The sequence below is a fragment of the Oreochromis niloticus genome, linkage group LG11, assembly GCF_001858045.2.
Source record: "Oreochromis niloticus isolate F11D_XX linkage group LG11, O_niloticus_UMD_NMBU, whole genome shotgun sequence".
In the NCBI taxonomy this organism is placed as follows: Eukaryota; Metazoa; Chordata; class Actinopteri; order Cichliformes; family Cichlidae; genus Oreochromis; species Oreochromis niloticus.
In genome coordinates this window covers 37544868-37567583 of record NC_031976.2, presented here as the reverse complement: position 1 = coordinate 37567583, position 22716 = coordinate 37544868, and the positions used below count along the sequence as shown (strand labels likewise).

The window sequence follows — 22716 nt, the reverse complement described above, 5'->3', positions numbered from 1 at the left end:
TGACCCTAGCCTTGACCTTTTGACCCCTCCCCTCCCCCACAGGAAGTGTGTAATATGATCCATAATCGCGCCACCTGTTGTGAGAAAAAAAATAAAAAAAAGTTTTTAGAGGGAGGGGGGTCTGCGGAGGGAGGAGAATAAAAACAGAGAGGAGGGCGCACTGTGCACAGACGCAAGATGGATCCTTTCATTCTGCAGCCCTCTGTACTTGGACGGGGAAGAGATCTGGGGATCAGAGAGGGGGGGGTATGGTTCCTGGGGGTGAAGCATCAGATTTCTGTTGAGTCAGTGCTGTATAGAGAGACAGAGTGGCAGTTAGTTTTCCACAGACAGCAGTTTGAATTCTGTTTAAATATTATGACAATTTTCTCAGTATTTCTTTTTACAATAGCGGATGTATTTTACTTTCTTATATGACAGGCACAATAAAATAAAAAAACTTTGAGATTATCTGACTAGTAACGGATTACATATATATATATATATATATATATATATATATATATATATATATATTTACACATATTTACACATATATAGTGCCGGGTAGAGGTAAGCTACACCAGCGCTTGTAATGGGAAAAGAAAATAGTGACTTCCTATTGGCTGTAGAGAACCATTTCTTTCAATAGTATTTTACTTTCATATATTACAGACGCAATAAAAAAACCTTTAAGATTATCTGCCTAGCAACAAATTGCATTTTTATAGAGTGGGGTGGAGGCAGGCTACACCATCTCTTGTAATGAAAAGAAGAACTTTCTATCCGCTTGTAACCTACAGACCGCCCACCTCGTATGTGTAAACCTTAGAGGAAAAGAAGCGCAGCGCACATATTCAGAAATCGGCCTTACTTAAACAATTAAAACACCAGGTATTTTGGTTTTGTGCAGCCACTCCTTCTCAGACCAAAGTAAAAAGTTTTTCTTCATTTTTTTTGAGCTACTTTTACAATGGGTTTTCTCAATAGACAGAAACCCTAAAAGAAAACGGCCTTGTTTTACGCACATCAAGAAGGAGTCAGACGATCGCCGGTTCATCCCGGTCAATTACCTCCGAGAGATCGGGATGCTTCCTCCGTCTCGTACCATAAACGTATGAGAAAAAAAAAACCCCAGAGAATTTATTATTTTGGTAAGAGTGAGTGAGAGAGAGAGAGCGAATCGAAGGCATCTTTAATATCAAGACTGTTTGCCTGCCGGCATGTGGTTGCACATTACTTGTCCAATTATTATGTATTTGCACCCAAAATGCTCACAGCCAAGAACCCCAGAGTTCCATAAGGCAGCCTGATGCTTACGGATCACGCAGCATGTAATAGCCGACTAACACTTTAAAGGTCACTGGTGTTTCAGAATCCTCTCTATTCTCCACATGCTCGCCAGATTGCTGCTGCTTTCCTTTGAAAACCTGAGTGTCTGTACATTTTTAAAAACCTAACAGTTAAGTTTCCACTGACCAATAATCGCAATTTACATTTTTATCGAATGAGTAAAGCTATGTGACCACGAATGAGGCAAGAACTGAGATAAAAGAAGAGATGTCCCAGTGTTTTAAAGGACACCAATTATGCTCATTTTTAGCCCCATATTTTCTATTCTTGGAATAGCTGAGAATGACTCAAAATTAAAAAAAAAAAATCTTGACCTTATGTCTGAAAGAAATTGTTTTATTACCCCTTCCACTGCCTTTAAACCAGCTATCTCCTGATTTGCTGCCCCTGGTAAACAAAAGAGTTGAACAGTAGGTGGGAGGAGCCAAAGCTGTCTGCCTTAAAAACAGCAGATATAAGGGATATCTGCTTTTTACTGACATCATTCAGAGCAATGAATAGAAAATAATGTGTCAACTTAAGGCAGATCTTTAAGTTGACACACATTACTTATACACATCTGTCTGTATCTGACCTCTTTGTTTTACACTTTTTTTTTATATGAGCAACCACTATTGTAATTTTTAAGCATTTTCTCGGATAACATTTATTTTTACGGTAGTTGGAACATAAACACTGCATGCATAGAATAACCTGTCATATCTGATATGCTTGGAAACATTTTCTTCTCTCCTGGAAGTTATATTTCTAACACCATCTGTACAATTGCAAAATCCACCCATAGATTACATTTCAGGATTCTCTGAGCCATATCGTTCCCTTATGATGTCTCTACAACAGTCTGGCACCGCCTGCTCGGTATAGTAAATAGCTTGCAGTTGTCCTGGAACGACAGCTGATATTATCTACCTGTCTTCCGAGCATGGTCTGATGTATAGCAGCAGTCAGCTCTGCAGACAAAGACACCCAAAGAAAGCTTGGCTACTACACCGTGAGCTTTTTATAGTTAAGTATCAGGATGTTTCAATCAATTCTTCATCTAATAGGCATTCACCAGGACAGCCAACAACCATTAAAGTCCTTTCCCTGACACAGCAAACACAGCCGTGCACACTCCCTTCCCCCACACCTCACCCCATGCTGCTTGTTAAAGCAGCCCTCAACTTGTAGAACATGCAAACACATAATGAGCACTCAGACTTGTTAAGTGAGCACTACCGAAGCCTCCCTCATCTTGTACATCACACTCGATGAGCAGTTATTAAACAACTGCGTGGTAAACAGATGCAAAAGGAAAGGAGGTGAAAATTAACGCCAGACATTCCACTGACCTTTAACCTTTGGATGGAAAAGTGATGGAATGGAAGCTAACTATAAGCAAGAATAATCTTTTGACTGAATTACAACAAAATTTGGGGGAAATGTTGAGGAATCCACAGCATAGGTTATTGCACACATCCACCAGACCCACTATGACTTCATTCTTTCTCTCCCTTACACACACACAGGCATTCACCTTCACAAGCACACACACAAACCCATACATCTCCTCATTATCATACTCTGTGTGACAAACTGAACTGCATCCCCTCAGAAGATACAGTATCTCCTTGTGTTTCTGTTGTAAATCTTTATGAGTAGCACAAAGTGGACAAAACTGCCTTTGCTTTATAAAAGCACATTTCACATCCAAAATTCATTTTCTATTCTTGCCATTATATATACAGATTTTAAAGGATTCTTCTTTTTTCTTCATTCAGTTAAAATATAATCAGCTGCTAAATAATTAAAGATTGTATATGCTGTATCAGTGTTAGCATTAAATCATATATCAAAACAACCAACTTGGCAGTCTATTTAAGCTGCAAAGCATTTCGACCCGTCCATCACTCCTGCATCCATCTGCATGTGTCATATTTGTAATGTGATTCTTGTGTTTAAAGTTCTGCTTATTTCTTCTTTAATTTTCTTTAATATTTGGCAGAAAAACAACTAAACAGAATCTGATCGATCTATATTAAACTTCATCCTTTAAGAGTTCAGAGCTCAGCAAATAAATTTAAAGACTTTCAGCAAGCCTGGCTAATGAAAGCAGAGCTGGGTACGACTGAAGACTCAAAAAAGCCTTCTTGTCTTTTCCTTGACCTTATGACGTCAAAGAAAGATGTGGGGAATTCATGAGTACCACTGTGCTCAGCTTCACTCTTGTCTGCTTAATACAATACAATACAATACAATTTTATTTATATAGCACATTTAAAAACCACAGGCATGCCAAAGTGCTTCACAGAATGAGTTAAGAGCAATAATAAATACAAATATAAAGCATAAAATACAAAATACACATAAAATATACTAACAGGCAGGTGACATAACTAACCAATAATACACCAGGCATAGTAGACACAACCCGAAAGGCTGAAGGTTAAAACATTATAATCATTAACAAGTAATAAAAATAAGTTCCAAATACACTAAGGATGTGGGCTCTAAGAGCTGGGGAAGGCAAGGCTAAACAGATAAGTTTTTAATCGAGATTTAAAAGATTGAATTGAATCAGACGCCCGAATAGCTAGGGGGAGGTTATTCCAGAGGTAGGGTGCGACAGCGGCGAATGCGCGGCCACCTCTGGTCTTGAGCCGAGATCTCGGTTGCACCAGGAGCATTTGGCCTGCTGATCTAAGCGCTCTCCCAGGGATATAAAAACTGAGGAGATCCGTAAGATAGCTGGGCGCGGTGTTGTTTAATAGTGTCACAGCAATTGTTTCTTACATGTAGCTGCTTTGTTGAAGCATAACTCAGATACTTGTCCCTCTTACCATGTTGTTTTATGTAGACTGTATAACCAAGCATGACATGAAATGCTTGTATTAAGAAATGTTGCTTACACTGCTGTTCATTCATATTTTCCATCCATTTTACTAAGGCTTTCAACATTTATGCTGAAAGACCGAGTATGACTGCATTTCACCGAATTAAAAAAAGCTACATTTATAAGCCCATGTTACAAAACACTTCACACAAGAAAAGAACTTCAGAACAAGCTAAGCTGAGCTGTTATTATGGCTGCCATGGAGATACTTTCAGGTCCCTTCATTCAGTTGGGAATCTAAGAAAAACTGACTACTCTTTCATGGTTCTTTCCCACCCGCCTGTAGGCGCTCATATCGCCAGTGGCGAGACCCGCGTTGTAGGTGGTGGTCCTGGCGTTTACTGCAGCGCGGATCGATCTGTCCATCCACGGTTTCTGGTTAGGGAATGTGGTGACTCTCGCAGTGGGGATAATCTCCTCCGCTAGCATATTGATGAAGCTTACTGCTACTTCCGTAAACTCGTTGATGTCGACTGCGCATGCTCTGAACAGGTCCCAGTCTACGTAGTTGAGCGCATCCTGTAGCGTAGCTTCTGATTGGGCAGACCAACGTTTCACCTCCCTCGTGGTTACTTCTTTCCTCTGTATGTTTTGTTTATACTGGGGAATGAGGAAGATGGCGTTGTGGTCAGACTTCCCAAAAGCCGGGTGTGAGACAGCTTTGTAGCCCTGCTTGTATGGTGTGTAGCAGTGATCCAAAATTCGGTCCCCCCTCGTCGGACACGAGACATGCTGGTAAAAGTTTGGCATGACTTGTCCGAGGTTCGCTTTATTAAAGTCTCCTGTTACAATGAGGGCTGCGCCCGGGTCCTTGTTTTGAAGCGAACTCAGCACATCATGTAGTTCAGACAAAGCCATACCTGTTTCCGCTTGGGGTGGGATGTAGACCACCGTGGCGATGACCGAGGTGAACTCACGGGGCAGATAGAAAGGGCGGCACTTAATGCTCAGGAATTCCAGATGTGGCGAGCAGCTGCTGGAACGAGTAGAAATGCTCCTGGCATCACACCACTTTCTGTTTACCATGAAACACGCTCCTCCACCTTTGGTTTTGTTTGATTCTGCCGTTCTGTCCGCACGGAGCACAAAGGATGAGTCCGGCGGAGTTACGGCCTGGTCCGGCACGGTGGGGGTCAGCCATGTCTCCGTGAAGCACAGAATGTTGCAGTCCCTCATGTCACGTTGGAAGGTGACTCTTGCTCTTAGGTCATCGAGCTTGTTCTCCAGTGATTGTACGTTGGCCAGTAGAATGCTGGGCAGTGGTGCGCGAAGCGCCTGCTGTCTCAGTCTGTTCCAAACACCAGCACGTTTCCCCCGGCGCTTCTTTGTTCTACGCCTTGGATGAGCGGCCCGTCCTTTGTTGTTCTCGGCGCCGTGTAGTATCTCTGGCGGCAAGGATGGGTCGGGTTTAAAAGTGTCCAAGAATAAATGTGCAACCTTGTCACCGATGTTTACAAGTGATCTGCTGTTGTAGACTATAAAACTAGAGGAGTTTGGAATGTAAACCAGAGCAAAAAATAAGTAAAAAACTAAAAGGGTGCTTTTTCTTGTAGTACGTATGTTCCCTGTTTTGAAGTTACAAAAAACCCTTAAATTATAACTTCCTTCTTTCAAAAAACAACATACTCTGAATATTACCTGGCAGTTCTTTATTTTTTGCTTTGAATAGAATTTGTGGTGTTTGGAATCTCACTAGATCGTCAATTTTCAATATTTCAGACTGCAAAAATAGTGAGTTCGTATGTCCCCTATAACCTGCATTGTGGATGATTCGAACTGCTTTTTTTTGAAGAGTAAAAAGTGAATGTAATGTGGTTTTATAGTTGTTGCCCCAGACCTCTGCACAATAGCTTAAGTATGGTGAAACCAGTGAACAGTAGAGAATATGAAGTGATGTTCTGTCTAATACCTGCTTTGCCTTGTTTAGTATTGCAATGCTTCGTGATACTTTGGAATGAGTATACCTTACGCGAGCTCTCAGTTAAGTTTTTCATCTATTATTACCCCCAGAAATTTATTTTCACTGACTCTTTCAATATCAACACCATTTATTTGAATCTTAGCATTTGTATTTAAACTACTATTACTTAAGAACTTTGAGGGTTTGGGTTTACACTGCAGTGGGCGTGGCACTCCCAGATGGCAGCAGCCTCCCCAACACACCTCAAAAGCAGAGCAGAAAATACTGGCAGGTGATTTTAATGTTCTGGCTTATTTGTGTATGCAACAGCATTAAGTCCCATATATCTTTCCCAAGGAGGTCAAAGTTGCAGCTTCCTGCCATCAGGTGTACAGGGAGTTATTGTGCTGATCGACAAAGACTTCCTGGCTGCTGAACAGGCTGGAGCTGCTGGAGCTGACGCCACCGATCATGGGCAGGTAGGAATGATGGAGGATGGGCAGCTGGACAGACAGACGGCGACGCATGCTGACCGAAATCACAGACAGGAAGAGAAGCAGTAAATCTTCTTACACTTCAAATATTCATGTTCCTCTAATGTGTAATTTTCTGTTAACTAAATTTATTAAGGAAACTGATTGCCTTAAGTTTATATTTATGCAAGAAAACTGCACTGAAATTTGAAAATTTCATTATTCACAGAAATATGTTAATATTCAGATGAGGATAGGGCGCTGCTGGGATACTGCTACGCAAGTAACCCCAACATGAAGAGGATATGAGACCTCTGGAATCTTCGATACCCAACATGCAGACTGACAGCGAAACATCTGGTAGCTCAGTGCACCAACATCTGCAAGAAGTAAATGCTGTCACAACTAGAGGTTGATAAGGTACAACACAAATTCTACAGCAAGGGGGAGCCAGGACAGGTGGGCGATATCATCACCCTCACCTGAGATTGGTGAGTGTGACTGAAGGTGCGTGGAGTGCAAGAAAAGCTGACCAGAAATAGGATAATGCTGTAAAATGGCAGCAATTTTCACGGAGATGCTTGGCTATAAGATGAACAGCCACAAGGAGTAGCATGGAGAAGGAAACTAGAGGCCAGGATCAAGGTAGAACGGAAGCAAGTTAGTCAGCTATCAGAGCTGCAGAAAGGTGTGATGAAGAAAGGGGTGCCTAAGAAGTACAGCAAGCAGTCCATACCTGAGACCTTGGAAACTGCCAAGCAAAAACTCACAGCTTTGGCTAAAGAGGTACACCAGAGAGATCGAAGGCAGGAAATCTCTCTCTCTCTAGGTTCTCCACAGAACCAGCCAAGGTGTACTCTCAGTGGCAGGAGAACAATATGAGAACAGCACCACCAAGGCTGGAAATGGGGCAATACTGGAAGAGCATATGGGAGAAGGACGCAGAATATAACAACAATGCCTTAGTGGATCTGAGAGCAGAGCACAGCAACCTCCCTGAACAGGGACCAGTAACCATCACAGTGGCAGACAACCAAAAAAGGGTCTGCAATATGACGAGTTGGACAAGACTGACACCTACTGGCTAAAGAAGTTGACTGCACTCCATTAGCGTCTGGGAGCACAAACGAACCGCCTGCTAATCAATGAGAGACACCTGGAATGGCTAACTGAAGGTGGGACAGTCCTGATCCTCAAGGACCCCAAAAGGGACCGGTCCCATACAACTGGCCAATAATCTACCTCAGTACCACGTCGAAGAACCTGCCAGGCATCACAGAGGCTAAGATGAAAAGACACATGGCTCAATACATGAGCAGAGCACCGAAAAAAATAGGCAGGAATACAAAAGAGGAGAAATACCAGCTACTGGTAGACCGAGCAGTCAGCCGAGACTGCAAGACCAAACTGACCAACCTGTGCACTGCCTGGATTGATTACAAGAAGGCCTATGACTCAATGCCCCACACCGGGATCCTGGAATGCCTAGAACTGTACAAGATCAACAGGACCCTAAGAGCCTTCATCAGGAACTCAAAGAGGGTGGTGACAGACCACATTAGAGGCCAACTTCAAGCCCATAGCACAAGTCAGCATCAAGTGCAGGATCTACCAAGGAGATGCTCTGTCCCCTCTGCTGTTCTGCATAGGCCTGAATCCCTTCAGTGAGATCACTGACAAGACTGGCTACGGATACCGACTACGCAATGGAGCAGTTGTCAGCCACCTCCTGTACATGGATGACATCAAGCTGTATGCCAAGAGTGAACGAGACATCGATTCACTGATCCACACCACCAGGCTATACAGCAATGACATTGGAATGTCGTTCAGACTGGAGAAGTATAGTCGGATGGTAACAAAGAGAGGGACGGTAGTCTAAACTTCCACAAGTACAATCCCATAGACATAGAAGACAGCTACAAGTACCTGGGAATCCCACGGGCAGAAGGAAACCATGAAGAGGCCACTAAGAAACCACCAAGTACCTGCAGAGGGTCAGGCAAGTACTGAGGACCAATGTTCCCTCTAATATTTCACGTTTCTGAGCGAACACACAAACTCCCTGAGCGTCCCTTGGACCACTGTGAGCGACATCAGACGTGTGCACTGTGGTCACGCCAGCATCTAATCCATCCAAGTTACATGGTTTATTAAAATAATCAAATTACAGCATTTACATTTATGTTAGACTCCTTTTAATTAACTGCTTTAGCCCACTTACAATGAAAATGTAAAAAATCCTGTTCATGACCTGTGTAGTATGTTAACACTATTGGAAGTAAAAATAACTTGAACTCCAATTTTGAAAACACAACTTTCTTTCTTTTCTTTTTTTTCATAAAGCTCTGACTTGTATTATGAGTCTGTGGTCTGTGAGAGAGTCTGTAACTCTCTGTCTGCAAAATACAGGATATAATGACCAATGCTGGGCAATTAATTATATAGTTACTACTTCAAAAAAGTAACTCAGTTTGGCAAACAACAAAGTTTTTTTTAATGCAGCCAAGGCATTTTTAAATAAACATTTCAAACTATTTACAGAACAATCAGCTGTTCTGCATCAAATCTGATGCCACACAAATTATTTGTGCCACTCCAAAAAATAATTTCTGTCCACTATGAGATAAAGGAGAACAACAGCCTGATACCTGCAGGCCTGACAACAGGAGATGTATCACTGCTGTAACACCTGTAACATTCAGCAGCCGCCTCATTGTTCTGACACACACAACAAAACTATTGACTACACTACACACTAACTACACACTAACTACACACTAACTACACAAGATTTGCGCTAAACGTCTCAAATCTCTCACATCTCAGAACACCGCCGTCACTCCTAAAACTTCCCCCCGTTTCTTAACAACTAGATGCCACGTTGCCATATCATTTTTTGATTGGTCGACACGGTACTTTTTTCGACCAATAGGAAAGGGTGGGGGGGTTTGTTTTTGCTCACAGGCTTTCGAGCGTTTTCCTTATAAAACGCCGTTTTTACCGTTTATTCCTGCAGTAAATATAAACAACGACAGTATTCAGGAAGAAAACCAAACATTGCAGATATTTTTATCATAACTCTGGTTTTACGTGGCCGATCAACACAATTTAAAAACTGGTATAAAGTCCACACTTTTTCTGTCAGTTGTTCCGTCTGTCCTGCTCACATCTCCAACGGTTGGACACGTTGTCATTAATGTGGCTTCACTGCACATCAGGCACGACGCTTTGCTAGCTAAAACACCGGTGTCGGCACATAAGGACGCTGTCATAGCCTGTCAGCGACGCTGATTGGCTGCGTATATACGAATGTGAATCGCATCATTGGCTGGACTATGGGATAAGGTGGCATCGTTCTAATCCCATACAGGAACAGCCAGTCACTTACTGACTAACACTGCAAAACAGAATTGTTAAAGTTTTAATTTTAATTTCAATTCAGGTTAGATTTTTTTTTTTTTTGTGTGTGCAACGCAGATTTTCTGTGCGCAGAGACCGTGCCAGCAGTGCGCAATTGCGCACGTGCGCAGCTTAGAGGGAACATTGCTGAGGAGTCAGCTGAATGGTAAGAGCAAGATACGGGCTATCAACACCTACGCCCTGCCCGTGATCAGGTACCCTGCTGGGATAATAAGCTGGTCAAAGGAGGAGATAGAAGCCACTGACATAAAGACAAGGAAGCTCCTCACCATGCATGGAGGGTTTCACCCCCAAAACAGCACCCTGAGACTGTACACTAAGTGAAAACAAGGACACAGAGGCAGTAAGTGTCAGTGTCAGAGTCCAGGATGAGACAACGAACATCCACAAGTAAATCAGGAAGATGGCCCTAACCGACCACATGTTCAGTGAATACCTCCGGCAGCAGAAATCCAAGAAAGAGGAGGAAGAGGAGGAACCATCACGCAAGGACAGGCCCCTGCACAGTATGTACCACTGGCTGGACAAAGCTGGACTGAAAGACAGGACGGGGGCACGGCATAGTATACAGGAACATCTGTATACTATGACGATCGCGGCTCAGGAGTTGGCAGTTCGTCTTGTAATCGGAAGGTTGCCGGTTCGAGCCCCGGCTCCGACAGTCTCGGTCGTTGTGTCCTTGGGCAAGACACTTCACCCGTTGCCTACTGGTGGTGGTCAGAGGGCGGTGCCAGTGTCCGGCAGCCTCGCCTCTGTCAGTGCGCCCCAGGGTGGCTGTGGCTACAATGTAGCTGCCATCACCAGTGTGTGAATGGGTGAATGACTGGATGTGTAAAGCGCTTTGGGGTCCTTAGGGACTAAGTAAAGCGCTATACAAATACAGGCCATTTACCATCTGTGCCGAGTATGGCCTGGAAGTCCCAAGGTCAAAATGGGAGACGCCCCCTAGGGTGGTGGAGAATGACCGAGCTAAGATCCTGTGGGGCTTCCAGAAAATGTCAATTATTGATACATGTTTCACTTTAAAGACACATGTGAGCTAGAAAATGTTCGACAGGTTTCTCTCAGATGTTGTGTGTGTTGGACTCACTGTTCGGGTGAGTTGATGTCTTTCAGGGTTGAGGCTTCGCTCTCGCTGTTTCTGTTTTCCGTACAGATCTGAGCTTCATGAGTCACTGATCCAATTCCAGCTGCTTCACAGGAAAAATGTTTTTATCTACTTATCATGAATCACACTGAAGAGTACATATGTTTTTACTCTCAGAGTGAGTGATGATTACCGTGTTGGTCTCTCATCAGATGCTGAAACATCGCTGATGTCTCAGAAAGCTCCATTCTGAAGATTTCTATTTCCACATCCAGCTGCAAAAAAACCCCCCACACACATAAAAAACCACATCTGGGAATAAGACATGAAAATCCAACAAATATTTAATAAAGCGCAGACAGATTAAGTCTCAGTGAAGTTCCATGTAAGTAGTTAAACACACTTAAGCCTATAATTTGCTATAGCTCCGCCTCTCTACACCACCACAGTGAGTTTTAAATAACAGATCAAAGTCCAGATGTTCAGTTTTAATTTAAGGAATTAAAAAACAACTTTGCATGAACTGTGTAGGAATGAGAGACATTTTCTTCTACAGATCTCTGTTTTCAGACTTGGCTTGGTTACATTTTGTGATGTTTGTGTGTGAAAGCTATAAAATACTAATTCAACACTTTGAATAAACTTCAGTTTATCTGCTTCATTTACCCTGAACTACCAGGATCAAACTGAAACTGCTCATCAGTCCATTGTCCAACAAACTTTGACTCTCAGCGTCAGTGAATGTGTAAACATGGCTGTAAATCATAAACAGTTAATGCAATATTTGAAACCCATTGAATTCAAAGTGGAAGTCTGCACTTTACTCACATCTTCATTATTAGATTTAAAATCGATGTGTGGTAGAAGGTTTTTATAGTTTTGGTTGTGTACAGAGGCAAAACGACAAAAACTGTCTTTGTCCAACAAATAAGTGAAAGTGGAGAAAAAAGGTTGCTAAATCTTCAAACTTCATAAAATTTGATTGGAAGGAAGGAAAAACAGGCGTCGGTTATACTAAATGTTCCTTCTGTGTTGTGCTTCTAGTCTCTCGCTGCGGCTGACTGTTCACAAAGGTTGGTGTAAGGCTTCACCTGTGCACTTTCACTCTTGAGCTGCTGATTTAACCTGCTCAGCTGGTCTTCATCTTCCTGTGCAGCATCACCCTGCAGCCCGGACGCCTGCTGCAGGCTGCCGCCGCCGCTCCAGCACACAAACACAATCTGCAAGTAAACAACAGGTACCTCATCATCGTTCATGTGTGATGAAGGAGCAGCCACGAAAACAGTGATGTCTGCATCTGTCTGTGTTTGAGAAGAAGCAGCAACCTAACAGCTGACTGCCCTCCAGCCTGTTATGGCCTCCTGTTGGGTAACATTAGCTCACTGCCAAAACAAGCAAGAGTCCAACACGCAGCATCGGTCCTGCCAGATGTGCAGCATCTGTCGGTGTGACCTAAACTGCGGACAGCAGATCTCTCGATCGTGAGTCTTTTAGTTGTCGCTGACATAACCCTCAGCGGGTTTGCGTTTGACTCAAAGTCTAAATGAAAGAATGAAAACACGAAGCGTGACACTGACCTTCGGTGCGAACCACCCACTCAGGAGGAAGACGTTGCAGCAGAGGATGAGGATGCTGCTCACACAGAACTGAACGGGAGGATCGTGGGACGTCAGCAGCGATCCAGACACTCCCGACACGCTGAACGCCGTCAGGGCAAACGTGCTCAGCGCCAGGTGTTTGCCGCTGCCCGCCAGCTCGCTGACCTCCGCGGTCCAGATGTTCAGGGCCAGGAAACATCCGAGAAGCTGAAGAGAAAACATCAGGTTTTATCAAAGCGCAGAAATTCCTCCAGTAACCCTCCTGATGAGCTGATCTCCCACTGCTGGTGCTCTGATCCTGCAGCTCTCAGTCTTGGATGGCTATTTGACGACTCTTTGTTATTTTTGTTCGGAAACTTTGTGTTTCTTATTAAAAAACAACCTCAAACTGATAAATCTGTGAGAACACAATCACTGATTGATTTTCTAATTGATTACCAATAAATCTAATTTATCACAGATGTCTCAAAATTGATTATGTATGCTTGCCTAGGACTAAAAGTCTAATTTTATGGCATGGGATGAACAGTATGGCCACATGGGGGTGCTAATGAGGCTACAAACTGTTTTCTTCTTGCTCATTTTTCAGTGAACTGTACTGTGTGCATGTGTTTTAATGTCCAGGAGTAGAAATGCTGGTGTTAGGCAACTTATATTCTTATATTTAAAAAAAAAAACATTTTGGTTTTTTTTATTATAAATCTTCTTTATTATGATGCTAAAGAGGCTCTGCAAAGATAAAGAAGAAAATAAATAGAGGTAGGATGGCTCAAGTTAGGACTTCTTACGTCTGCAGTAATTTATATTTGGTGCTAAGGCCAGAGGCGGTAACAACAGAGCAGCAGATTGGTCCGTACAGGGTGTGCCAAAAAGATGCACGGTGGGGTTTCAGCTCATTCAGCTGCTGATGTCGGCTGGGATCAGCTGACCTGTTAGGACAGGCTGAGCTAGACATTGTGATGCTTTTAAAAATAAAAATAATAATAGTTCTTAAAGATTGCAACTTGGCCTAAACTGCAGTGTAATATCAGATATTTGATAAGGACTTGTACAGTCTGACCAGGAGAGGTCCTTTGTATCCATAGACCACAGTGAGCCACAGCTCCATGTTAACACTGCTGCAGTGTTCAGAGTACGGCCGGATAATAACGTCCTCATCAGCAGCGTCGCCCTGAAAGCACAGAACAGTTGGTTTGCGTCAGTCCTCACAAACAAATGATATTCAGTTTATATCTACAGCAGGCGTCAGGGTCCACTCTGCAGCAGCAAGGCTGGATATGGATGGATGGACAGATGGATGGTCGATCGGATAGATGGACAGATGGATGGTCAGTCGATGAATGGACTGATGGACAGATGTGAATGGATGGACGGACGGACGGACGGACGGACGGATGGATAATGGCGGTTTGGATTTATTTAGAATTTCTCAAAGCAGTAAACAGTAAATATATTTTTATTTCTAATTTTTTGCGAAGACTGCATTTCCCATCAGCCCCTTTCCCGTTATTACAATAAATATTTGCATTTAAAGACCTCTGTGTCATGCTGAAGCATCACCCATCTGAGGGGTCCAGGATTTGCCAGGAGGTTAAAACAAGCGTGTCCACCAGGAATAACCAGAATATGACGCAGCCTGCTGGCGGCGCTCGGCTCTGCTGTGGGATGTACAGAGAAACACCGACAGACAGAAACAGAGCAGGAAAAATGAATCATAAACAAGACTTTTAGGATGTTGTAACCTGGTGTTTCCAGGTGCAGTCTGAGGTTCACAGGAGTTCAGAAACTACAAGCAGACTGTAGCAGCTGACTTACCTTCTGGTTGATGCTGAACACCGAGTAGACTCTCCATGTTTTAGTGAAGAGCGCAGCAAAGCCCACAGTGTGCCCCACGGCGAGAGTCCACAGACGGACCTGCAGGGCCGGGACCCAGAATATTATTTTATCATACAGTTTGTGAGAAGGGCCAACCTCAAGCATTATAAACTGCAGTTCCTCCAACATCCAGCAGAGGCAGGAATGAGTCAGTCCTGTCCGGGTACGCCCCCATCCTCCCACAGTTTAAGGTGTGAATGTGAAGTGAATGGTTGTGTCTCTGTGTGTGTTAGCACTGTGAGAGACTGGCGACCTGTTCAGGGTGTCCCTGCTGGGATAGGCTCCAGGCAGAAGAGAATGGATAGATAGATATTAAGGAGGAATTTTCATAATATATTATGATTATTAAATATTTCAGGGAGGACCTTTCACACATCACAACATACTTTAATCCTTTTTGCATCACCCTCTGTTAAAAAGAGCTGTATGTTATCAGTTTGTGGTTGCCGTGTAAGACTCAGGTCAGGCGGAACTCACAGAACAGAGAACCCCAAACATCCAGTCCGACAGCGAGGCTTCATCCAGGCCGGAAAACAGCACCGAGGAGGAGGAGAGCAGGACGCCCAGCAGGAGCAGCTCGTCCTGGGATGCACCGCCTGAGCCGAGCCGCCTGCAGGCAGAGGGCACTCAGTTTCTCACAGACGGTGTTTGCTGTAACGTGTCGATGAAATTACAGACGCCATACCGGTGTTTGTGGTTGATGATGACGAAGAAGAGGAGGATCAGAGCGATGATGACGGTCACACCAGCAGCTGATGATATGACGATGTACAGGAGGAGGCTGATGTGACGGTGCTGCAGAAGGACAGCAGGCTGGTCTTTAGCTGGTCCTGGACCTGCAGCATCAGCACATCTGATCAGTGTTTATCTTTGGTTCATCGTCACCGAGCAGCTTTAACGGTGTAATTCACTGCAGCTTTACAGCAAAAACAAATGGTTTACAGCTCATTTTAACTCTTCATCTCTTCAGTGTCACTTCCAGTTTTGATGCCTTTCAAAATAAAATGTAAAGTTTAGTTTCTGACCTTTGAACCTGAGCAGGTGGTGTATCAGGCGGAGTTGTTGGGTGCTGGTATTGAACTCCCCCACCAGGACACCACTGCTGACTGAGCACACACACACACATCATAGATTCTGTGACGTAGCATGAAATCTTTCTTTATGAGCCAGACTGACGGTGATATAGCACAAAGATGATATAGCATGGTATCATTGTTTATAACAAATTAATTTAGGGATCTTTGGCACCTTGAAACTGGACCAGCTCGATCGACGTCATTCTCTCCCCGTTCCGAAAGAAAACTGGACCCTGAAAGCACAAACATGTTCATGGTGAGCCGCACGCCGGGAAAAAGGAGAGTTGGCCTTCCAGCTGGACCTCTACGCTCTGTTTTGAAAGGCCTGATGACCACTTCCTCTCAGTGACGCTCATTACTGTGTGACTGCTCACTGTGACTCCTTCGAACCGCGTGCTTCTCACGGCCTCCAGCAACATCCTCGCCACCTCCTCCTCGCTGACCATCACGTTCCTGTATTTCTCTCTCTGTTTCGCCGCCTCCGTCGCCTGGCTCAGAGCTCTGGCAACCACCCAAACGGCATCATAGGCGAAGGAGTACAGCGAGCTGACCTCTGACCTCTCCTGTATCAGCTGCCTGAGGTAGGAGTCCTGGTAGTCCTGAGGAGTCTGCAGGACAAGGCCACCATTAAAGGACCATTCTGCTTTATTCTGAGGAAAAGTTGTCCTTTGATTAAAGCTAAATTTGGTTCTTCTCCTGCGAAGAGTGCTATATCTAAATAAAAGTTATTGTATCATCATTATTATTATCGTTATTATCATCATCATTATTATTACTACTATTTCAGGCTAACTCTCCATCTGTCCTGCAGAGATTCGGGGGGCTGTGAGGAACCTGAAGCCGTAACCTGCAGTTCCACTAATGACCACTTGAGGCCGACTTTGAGTGAGTCAGTACCCATAAATTTGACTCCCATGTTTTTGGCTTCATTTGTAGATGAAACCCTCACAGTCTGTGGGTTCAGTTTGCTAAAAAGCTCCTCCCTGGTGTCGCACTGTAATCCTTTCTCGCTGCAAAAGCCAACAAAGCATCAGTGGGGCCATCTTTCATATCCAGTCTGAGGGAGAGCAGTGGCCTAAAGCAGCTGCCTGCAGCTCTACAAGCCTGACTGTTGCATGTTTGTTTCAGTGCAAACTGTTTCTGACCCGTCCAGAGACTCCCGGCGTGTTGGCGTTGCCGAGCTCTCGGACCTGCAGCCGGATGGACCCGTCTGCCGCCACCAGGAGGCTGTTGGCCGTACAGCCAGAAAACTTCCACCCCAGCCTCCACCCAGCTGCTCCTCCGCCAGCGATGATCCACTGGTACCGAGCTCCAAACAGGTTCAGTCTGTACGCCTGAACATCACAGAGGAAACAAGAAAACAGGCTCGACTGTTTGAACCTCTTATTATCCACCAGGTCAGGATCGTGTCCATCACAGGCTTCTACGTAAAAATCTGGAAAACCCAGAAATGTTATTACAGAAAACCTGGAAGACTAAAAGGCCCTTGAAGTGTGTCCACATACTTTTGGCTCTGTAGTGTACTTACACAGCAGAACACCTCAGACACAGCTTCATCTTCCAGCTGTGCGATGATGATGCGAACGTCCTCATCCTTCAAAATAAGAGCGAGTAATAATCCTTGAGTTTGGGATGAGCTTCAGCTGCTTTGACTGCACTAAGAGACTGAAGTGAGCAAAAGTAAACGGACGCCCGTACCTTCAGTTTCTTCAGGCGGCCGCAGACGTCTCCAGAGAGGCTTTCTGTGACGGCGACGTGAACGCCGGCTTTCAGCAGCTGTCTGATCAGATCCTTCTTCATCTGCACAAATAAAAGTAGTCAGATGTGATGTCTCACAGCTGCTTCATCATGAGGAAGGCTCGACGCATCGTGGCTTTTTTCCACTAACATTCACAGACCTGTCCCTCTCCTTTATAGTAGTTGTACTGTGAGTACTTCATAAGTGAAAAAACTGCAAGTACATTTTAAGCCTTAAAGGTTTCATCAGAGACAGAGTTCAGATTCCTTCAACTTAAATCGGCTGGTTAGTTTGACCAACAGTGAAAATAAGAAATAGAACAACATAAAAGGCAGAAGAGGCAAAGTTCTCACACGTGAATCTGAAAACAAAGAATTTCTTTCTTTAAAACATGACTAAAAGTGTTTTATTATTCACCCCCTGTTACTCTCCTGGCAGTGGCAGAGCTCATCGTGCTCTCTTGGCTCCTGTTTTTAGAATTTAGGATTTTTAAATAAAATTCTACAAACTGCAGCTCCGATTCAGAGAAATGAAATAAATATAAGAGGCACTGATGATGGTGGTTAATTCCACAATATCAGAGTTTCCTGAAACTCTTCATTATTTCAGTCACCACTATAGACTGTATATAAAAGATGGACATAGTTATTGTGACATCAGCCCCTGGTTAGCAACAGCCTGTTTTTGAAGGTTCAGCTGTTTTCATCATTGAGATCCTAAGTTTTCGAGGTGGAGGTGAGAGGCCGGAGGACACAGCGCGCTCTCATGGTAAAGGATTGGTAACCAGAATGAAACGCTGCCTTAAATCCGGCCCTCCTGACTCCCAGAGGAACCACAGCCTCTGACTTCATGTTTCATTCAGTCAGACCTTAAACTCACTGAGACCAGAAAGTCATCAGAAAGACGTTCAGTGACTTCAGAGATCAGGTCAGCAGTAGTTTCATGTTCTCATAGACCAGTAAACACGCCCCCTGCTGGGCAGTAGAAGGAGTGCAGGTTTAATGCTGAAGCGTTCACCTCGGAGAGTCTGGGTCCTTCCTGCGTGACCACGCCGACTCTGGTCCACTTGTAGCGCTGCAGCAGCTTCACGGCGGCCTGGTTGAGCACTCGGTCTGACGGCACCATGCTGAACAGGTTTCTGTACAACTTCCTGTTGGACAAGCCGGGAGCCGAGGCCGCAAAAGACACCTGGGAAAGTAGAAGTTACCTGTCATACACACGGCTGCATTACGTCACCAGCGTGAGGCTGAGGTCAGCACCTGCACCAGGCCAAGCGCCGGAAGAGCGCGAGCGATGAGCGCTGTCACAGGTGGACACACCCCTCCAAACAGCAGCAGGTACTGGGGCCCCGCCCACACGGCGTCAAACAGGGCTTTGAGCGCTTTAGCGGGGTCGCACTGGAAGACAGGTAAGAATAGATGTGACGTGGGGCTGAGTTCATGCATGTTTCAGCTATGAGAACATGGAGCAGGCTCAGAGGTTAAACGGAAACATCATCCATCTATTCAGCTTTGCAGCACCACCTGTGTCAGGTGTAGGCTTCAAAAAATGGACCTGAATATGACCCAAAATATTTTTAGAAGTCCGAAAAGGTTGATTCTGTTGATGTGGACGTCTTCAGCGGGAGCTCTTCAGTCTCAGCTGACTGCAGGTTTTACTGAGTGTCCGCGTCAGCGTCGTGGCTGTGAGGTCAGTTACTTTATCATTAATCTGCATATTTTCATGACCACTGATCAAAAGTCATGAGCACCACTCACAGACAGTTGGGGAATGGCTTCAATAACATCACTGAAAACTTCCAGATGAACAGAATTTACTTTTTGGGATGTCCTCACCTGGATGACGCGTCAAGAAACTTTTTGGATAACGTTTCCTTTTACATTCAGATCTTTTGTTTGTCCATTACCAACATAAAGCCTCTCAGTCAGGTGTCGGGACCTCTGCCGGCAAGTGCAAAATCTCCCAGAGGCTTCAGCTCGGTTTATCTCCAGTCAGACTGAAACGACTGCCAGCAGGTTAGAAATGTTTCATGAAGTCAGTCCCTCACTCAGCACTGAGCTGAGCCTGTCATGGGGCAAGTGGAGTTTCTGTATCAACATTTATCCTCCTCAGCAGTGCTGCACGTGGTCGATTTAGAGTCCACATTTAAAAAATGTGCATGTTTGATAGTTTGTGAGATACAATGAGGCTGAAAGTAAAATCAGCTGCTACTGATCTATTTTTGGTGAAAAGTTAAAGAATTTATTTATTTTATTAATTTATATTTTGCTTTGCTGTGTGAAATTCTGCAGTGAAAGTAAGAGAATAATAACAGATGCATTTGTTCCAACACAGGGAAAAAAATCAAATAGAAAATTTACTACATTTAAAAGCCTTTGCAGATATTCCTGTTTCCCAGGGGCCCCTGAATGCACCATGAACTATAAACTGTAAATAAACATGGGCACAGCTTCTAAATGAAGCTAACGCTGAACTTGTTTTAACTTTAACATTCTTTCTATGACCAGCAGGGGGCGACTCCTCTTATAGAAGTCTATGTGCTCTGAGCAGAGTAACACTTTCCTGGTAGGTTTCAGGTCTTTCTGAATAAAACATGACTGCTTTTGTAAATTATAGTTGCATTAGTGAAAAAAAAAGGAGCAGGATGCAGGAGCTGGAGCATCTTCCTGACTGAAAAGTTGCTGCGTTTTACCCCCATAGGAGCAGCTAATCATCCCAGGTCTGAGACCCACCTGTGAGTCCAGCAACTGGAGCTGGATCTCATAGTTCCCCAGCGGTGGTGGTTGTTTCTTCAGGTCCTGCAGAGCCAGTCTTACAGCCGGAGCCACGCCCGCCGTCAGGTTCTCCCCGCCCGACCCGGAGCCGACCGGCATCAGCCACAGCACGGGCAGAGGGTGCCGACCCTGAGCCGGCCCCGCCGTCAGCCAGAAGACCAGGAGCAACCCCAACCCCTCCTGTACCTGTCCAAACCGACCCATTCCCCACTCCGCCTGCAGACGCCTGCAGGAAAACTCTGAGTAATCCTCTTGTGCTGTAAGCAGCTGACAGCCCGAGGAGGCCGACCGAAGAGATAAAAGGATCAAGAGCAACACAAGATGCCACCGGGATCACCAGCAGACTGCTCACACACACACACACACACACACACACACACACACACACACACACAGCTTCAAGCCTGCATGCTGAACTCAGATGAACTCAGGGAGGCAGATTCAAAGGGCTGCATGGAGAACAGCAGAGTTCATCCAGCTCAGTTTCTCTTTGAATCCACTTCCTGTTTGGTTTTGTGGTCCTGGGTCAGTGTCACTTCCTGTCCCCGCCCTCTTTAGTTTCACTTTTCTTCAGTTACCTGCTCAGCATACACACTTCCCCTCATCAGGTTTCGAGGCAGCTGCATGTTGGTACTCCTTACGTGTGATCATGTGACCCGGTTTCTTCACTATGCCGACCGCCTCCACCTGTTCGGTCCCTGCTTTGGATTAAAGATTTGGATTTTGTAAATCTGTAAAGGAGACGACAGCCGGCCCACCTCCTGAGATGAACTCCAGGCTTTTGTCCTCAATTCAGTTTCAATGCTTTTATTTATACAACACCAAATCACACCAACAGTTGCCGGGGCGGCTGCCCTGCAGGGTTTAGATCTCACCCTGGGTCAACACACCTGGATCACATGGTTAGTTCGTTATCAGGCCTCTGGAGAACTTTAAGACATGTTGAGGTCATTTAGCCGTTCAAACCAGCTGACACATCTAACACCTGCAGGAGACCGGCCCTCGAGGCCTGGAGTTCCCCACCCCTGCTTTACAGCGTCGTGTATGACTAACAGAGGCTCAGGTGTGCACCTGCCTGCCACCCAGCAGGCAGTGAGCTCCCGTTAACCTGACAGTCTGCTGCCTGAACGCTGCAGCTCTTCTTCTCAGCACGTTTCCAGCACTGTGATTTGGGGAATCCCACCTTTGACCTTTCAGCAAATCACACCCACTCTCGAAACCCGAGCACACTTTGCATACATTTCTTATTCTATGGTAGTGTGTAGGGATGGGTATCGTTTAGGTTTTATTCGATACCGGTGCCAAACCGGTACTTTTGAAACGGTGCCGGTGCTTAAACGGTGCTCAAACCGGTGCTTAAAGAATGGAGAACACAAAATTGGTCCAAAAACCTCTCATGTTCAGCTGTTTTTTTGTAAAAAGATAACAATGTTAGCCTTTTCTGCAGCTATAGGGCATATATGGTATCACTCTTGGCTGGAAGCAGTGCTTAAACAATGGAAAAAACACAAACTTTGTCCAAAAACCTCTCATGTTTAACTGTTTCCCACTTTTTCTTTGGTCATTTTAGCCTTTTTGGCCAGGGTGAAGGGAGCATCTGCCATCAAACAAGAAGACAGCCGCATGTAACTACGACGGTGTTTGCTAGTTCACCTTACATGCATTAATGTAATAATGTGGTTAGCGTACTCAACGTTAATTACACACGAACAACATGAAGCTACTCGCGCAGAGAAGAACGGCTGCTGCTGCCATCATCATCCTCATCATTTCTGCTACGCTGACAGGGCTAGGGGCCAGGACTCTACTCTTCAGGTTTTTGGGGGATGTTGCAAACTCCGGGTCCGATAACAGGCACCACACCCGCAGTAGATGTGCACGGTGTGAGGTCTCGCAGCAAGCTATCAAACACGGCGCATTTCTCGGCTTTTAAAAAAAACCACTATGCGTCGCCAGGTGTTTCATCAGATTTGAGGTGTTACCTCCTTTGACAGTATCACAGTATCAGCTTAAAGCACTTGTTGCAGGCTGCTGAGTTTGCATCTTTTGCTGCGAAGTACAGCCAGACTTTTGACCGCTTCGCCTTCGGCATTTTTAATCTGTAGCTCTGCTCTGAAAGAACGTACGTACCTGGCCCCGCCTACTATCCTCGGAAACGTAAAATGATTGGCTAGAATTGGCTCAGGAAAAAAAAAGTACCGAAATAAAGCACCGAAATGTGCGCTGCTTTTCAGTCTGGTTACTACCGTTTATGTCAGAACCGGTGCCATCATGGCACCGGACACCGGTACCCATCCCTAGTAGTGTGTGAAAGTGAGGAAACCAGAGGGCTGCAGCTCCTCGAGGGAGACACCACAACACATACTGGTTTTTTTCTCACTTCCTGCAGATGCATCACTTACTGGAAATCCTAAAATCATCTGTTTTGTAAGGTTTCAATAACTGAACTGCGTCTGTTCAAAATGTGTGTGCAGCCTGGGCTGACTGTGGGCTCAAACATCCGAAACACTGAACTCAGTTTTCTCTGGAAATCCAAGTAATGAAGTCCAATAAAAACATCTCTCTGTG

At 44.8% G+C, this 22716-nt stretch overlaps 2 protein-coding genes across 3 annotated transcripts; both read right to left on the bottom strand.

Moving 5' to 3' along the window:
• Nucleotides 1–6234: 6234 nt before the first annotated feature.
• LOC106097692 (gamma-aminobutyric acid type B receptor subunit 2) lies at nt 6235–13848 on the bottom strand. The gene is made up of 6 exons (XM_019364416.2): nt 13746–13848; nt 12665–12892; nt 12179–12307; nt 11281–11362; nt 11091–11193; nt 6235–6632 (listed from the first exon to the last, which is right to left on the bottom strand). Exons 1-6 carry the CDS (start codon nt 13791–13793, stop codon nt 6488–6490), a joined length of 735 nt encoding a protein of 244 aa, XP_019219961.1. The 5' UTR covers nt 13794–13848; the 3' UTR covers nt 6235–6487.
• On the bottom strand, nt 13740–21486 carry LOC109204139 (gamma-aminobutyric acid type B receptor subunit 2). 2 transcript variants are annotated; one of them, XM_019364411.2, is made up of 14 exons: nt 20107–21486; nt 18634–18771; nt 18392–18562; nt 17335–17436; nt 17165–17230; nt 16782–16970; nt 16011–16244; nt 15809–15869; nt 15586–15666; nt 15246–15396; nt 15038–15170; nt 14501–14599; nt 14222–14343; nt 13740–13856 (listed from the first exon to the last, which is right to left on the bottom strand). In XM_019364411.2, the coding sequence occupies exons 1-13, from the start codon at nt 20350–20352 to the stop codon at nt 14242–14244; spliced, it is 1773 nt and encodes a 590-aa protein (XP_019219956.1). In that variant the 5' UTR covers nt 20353–21486; the 3' UTR covers nt 13740–13856; nt 14222–14241. The 2 variants fall into 2 exon arrangements, with proteins under 2 accessions (XP_019219956.1, XP_019219957.1); XM_019364412.2 differs by having other exon boundaries at nt 14222–14340.
• Nucleotides 21487–22716: the final 1230 nt, after the last annotated feature.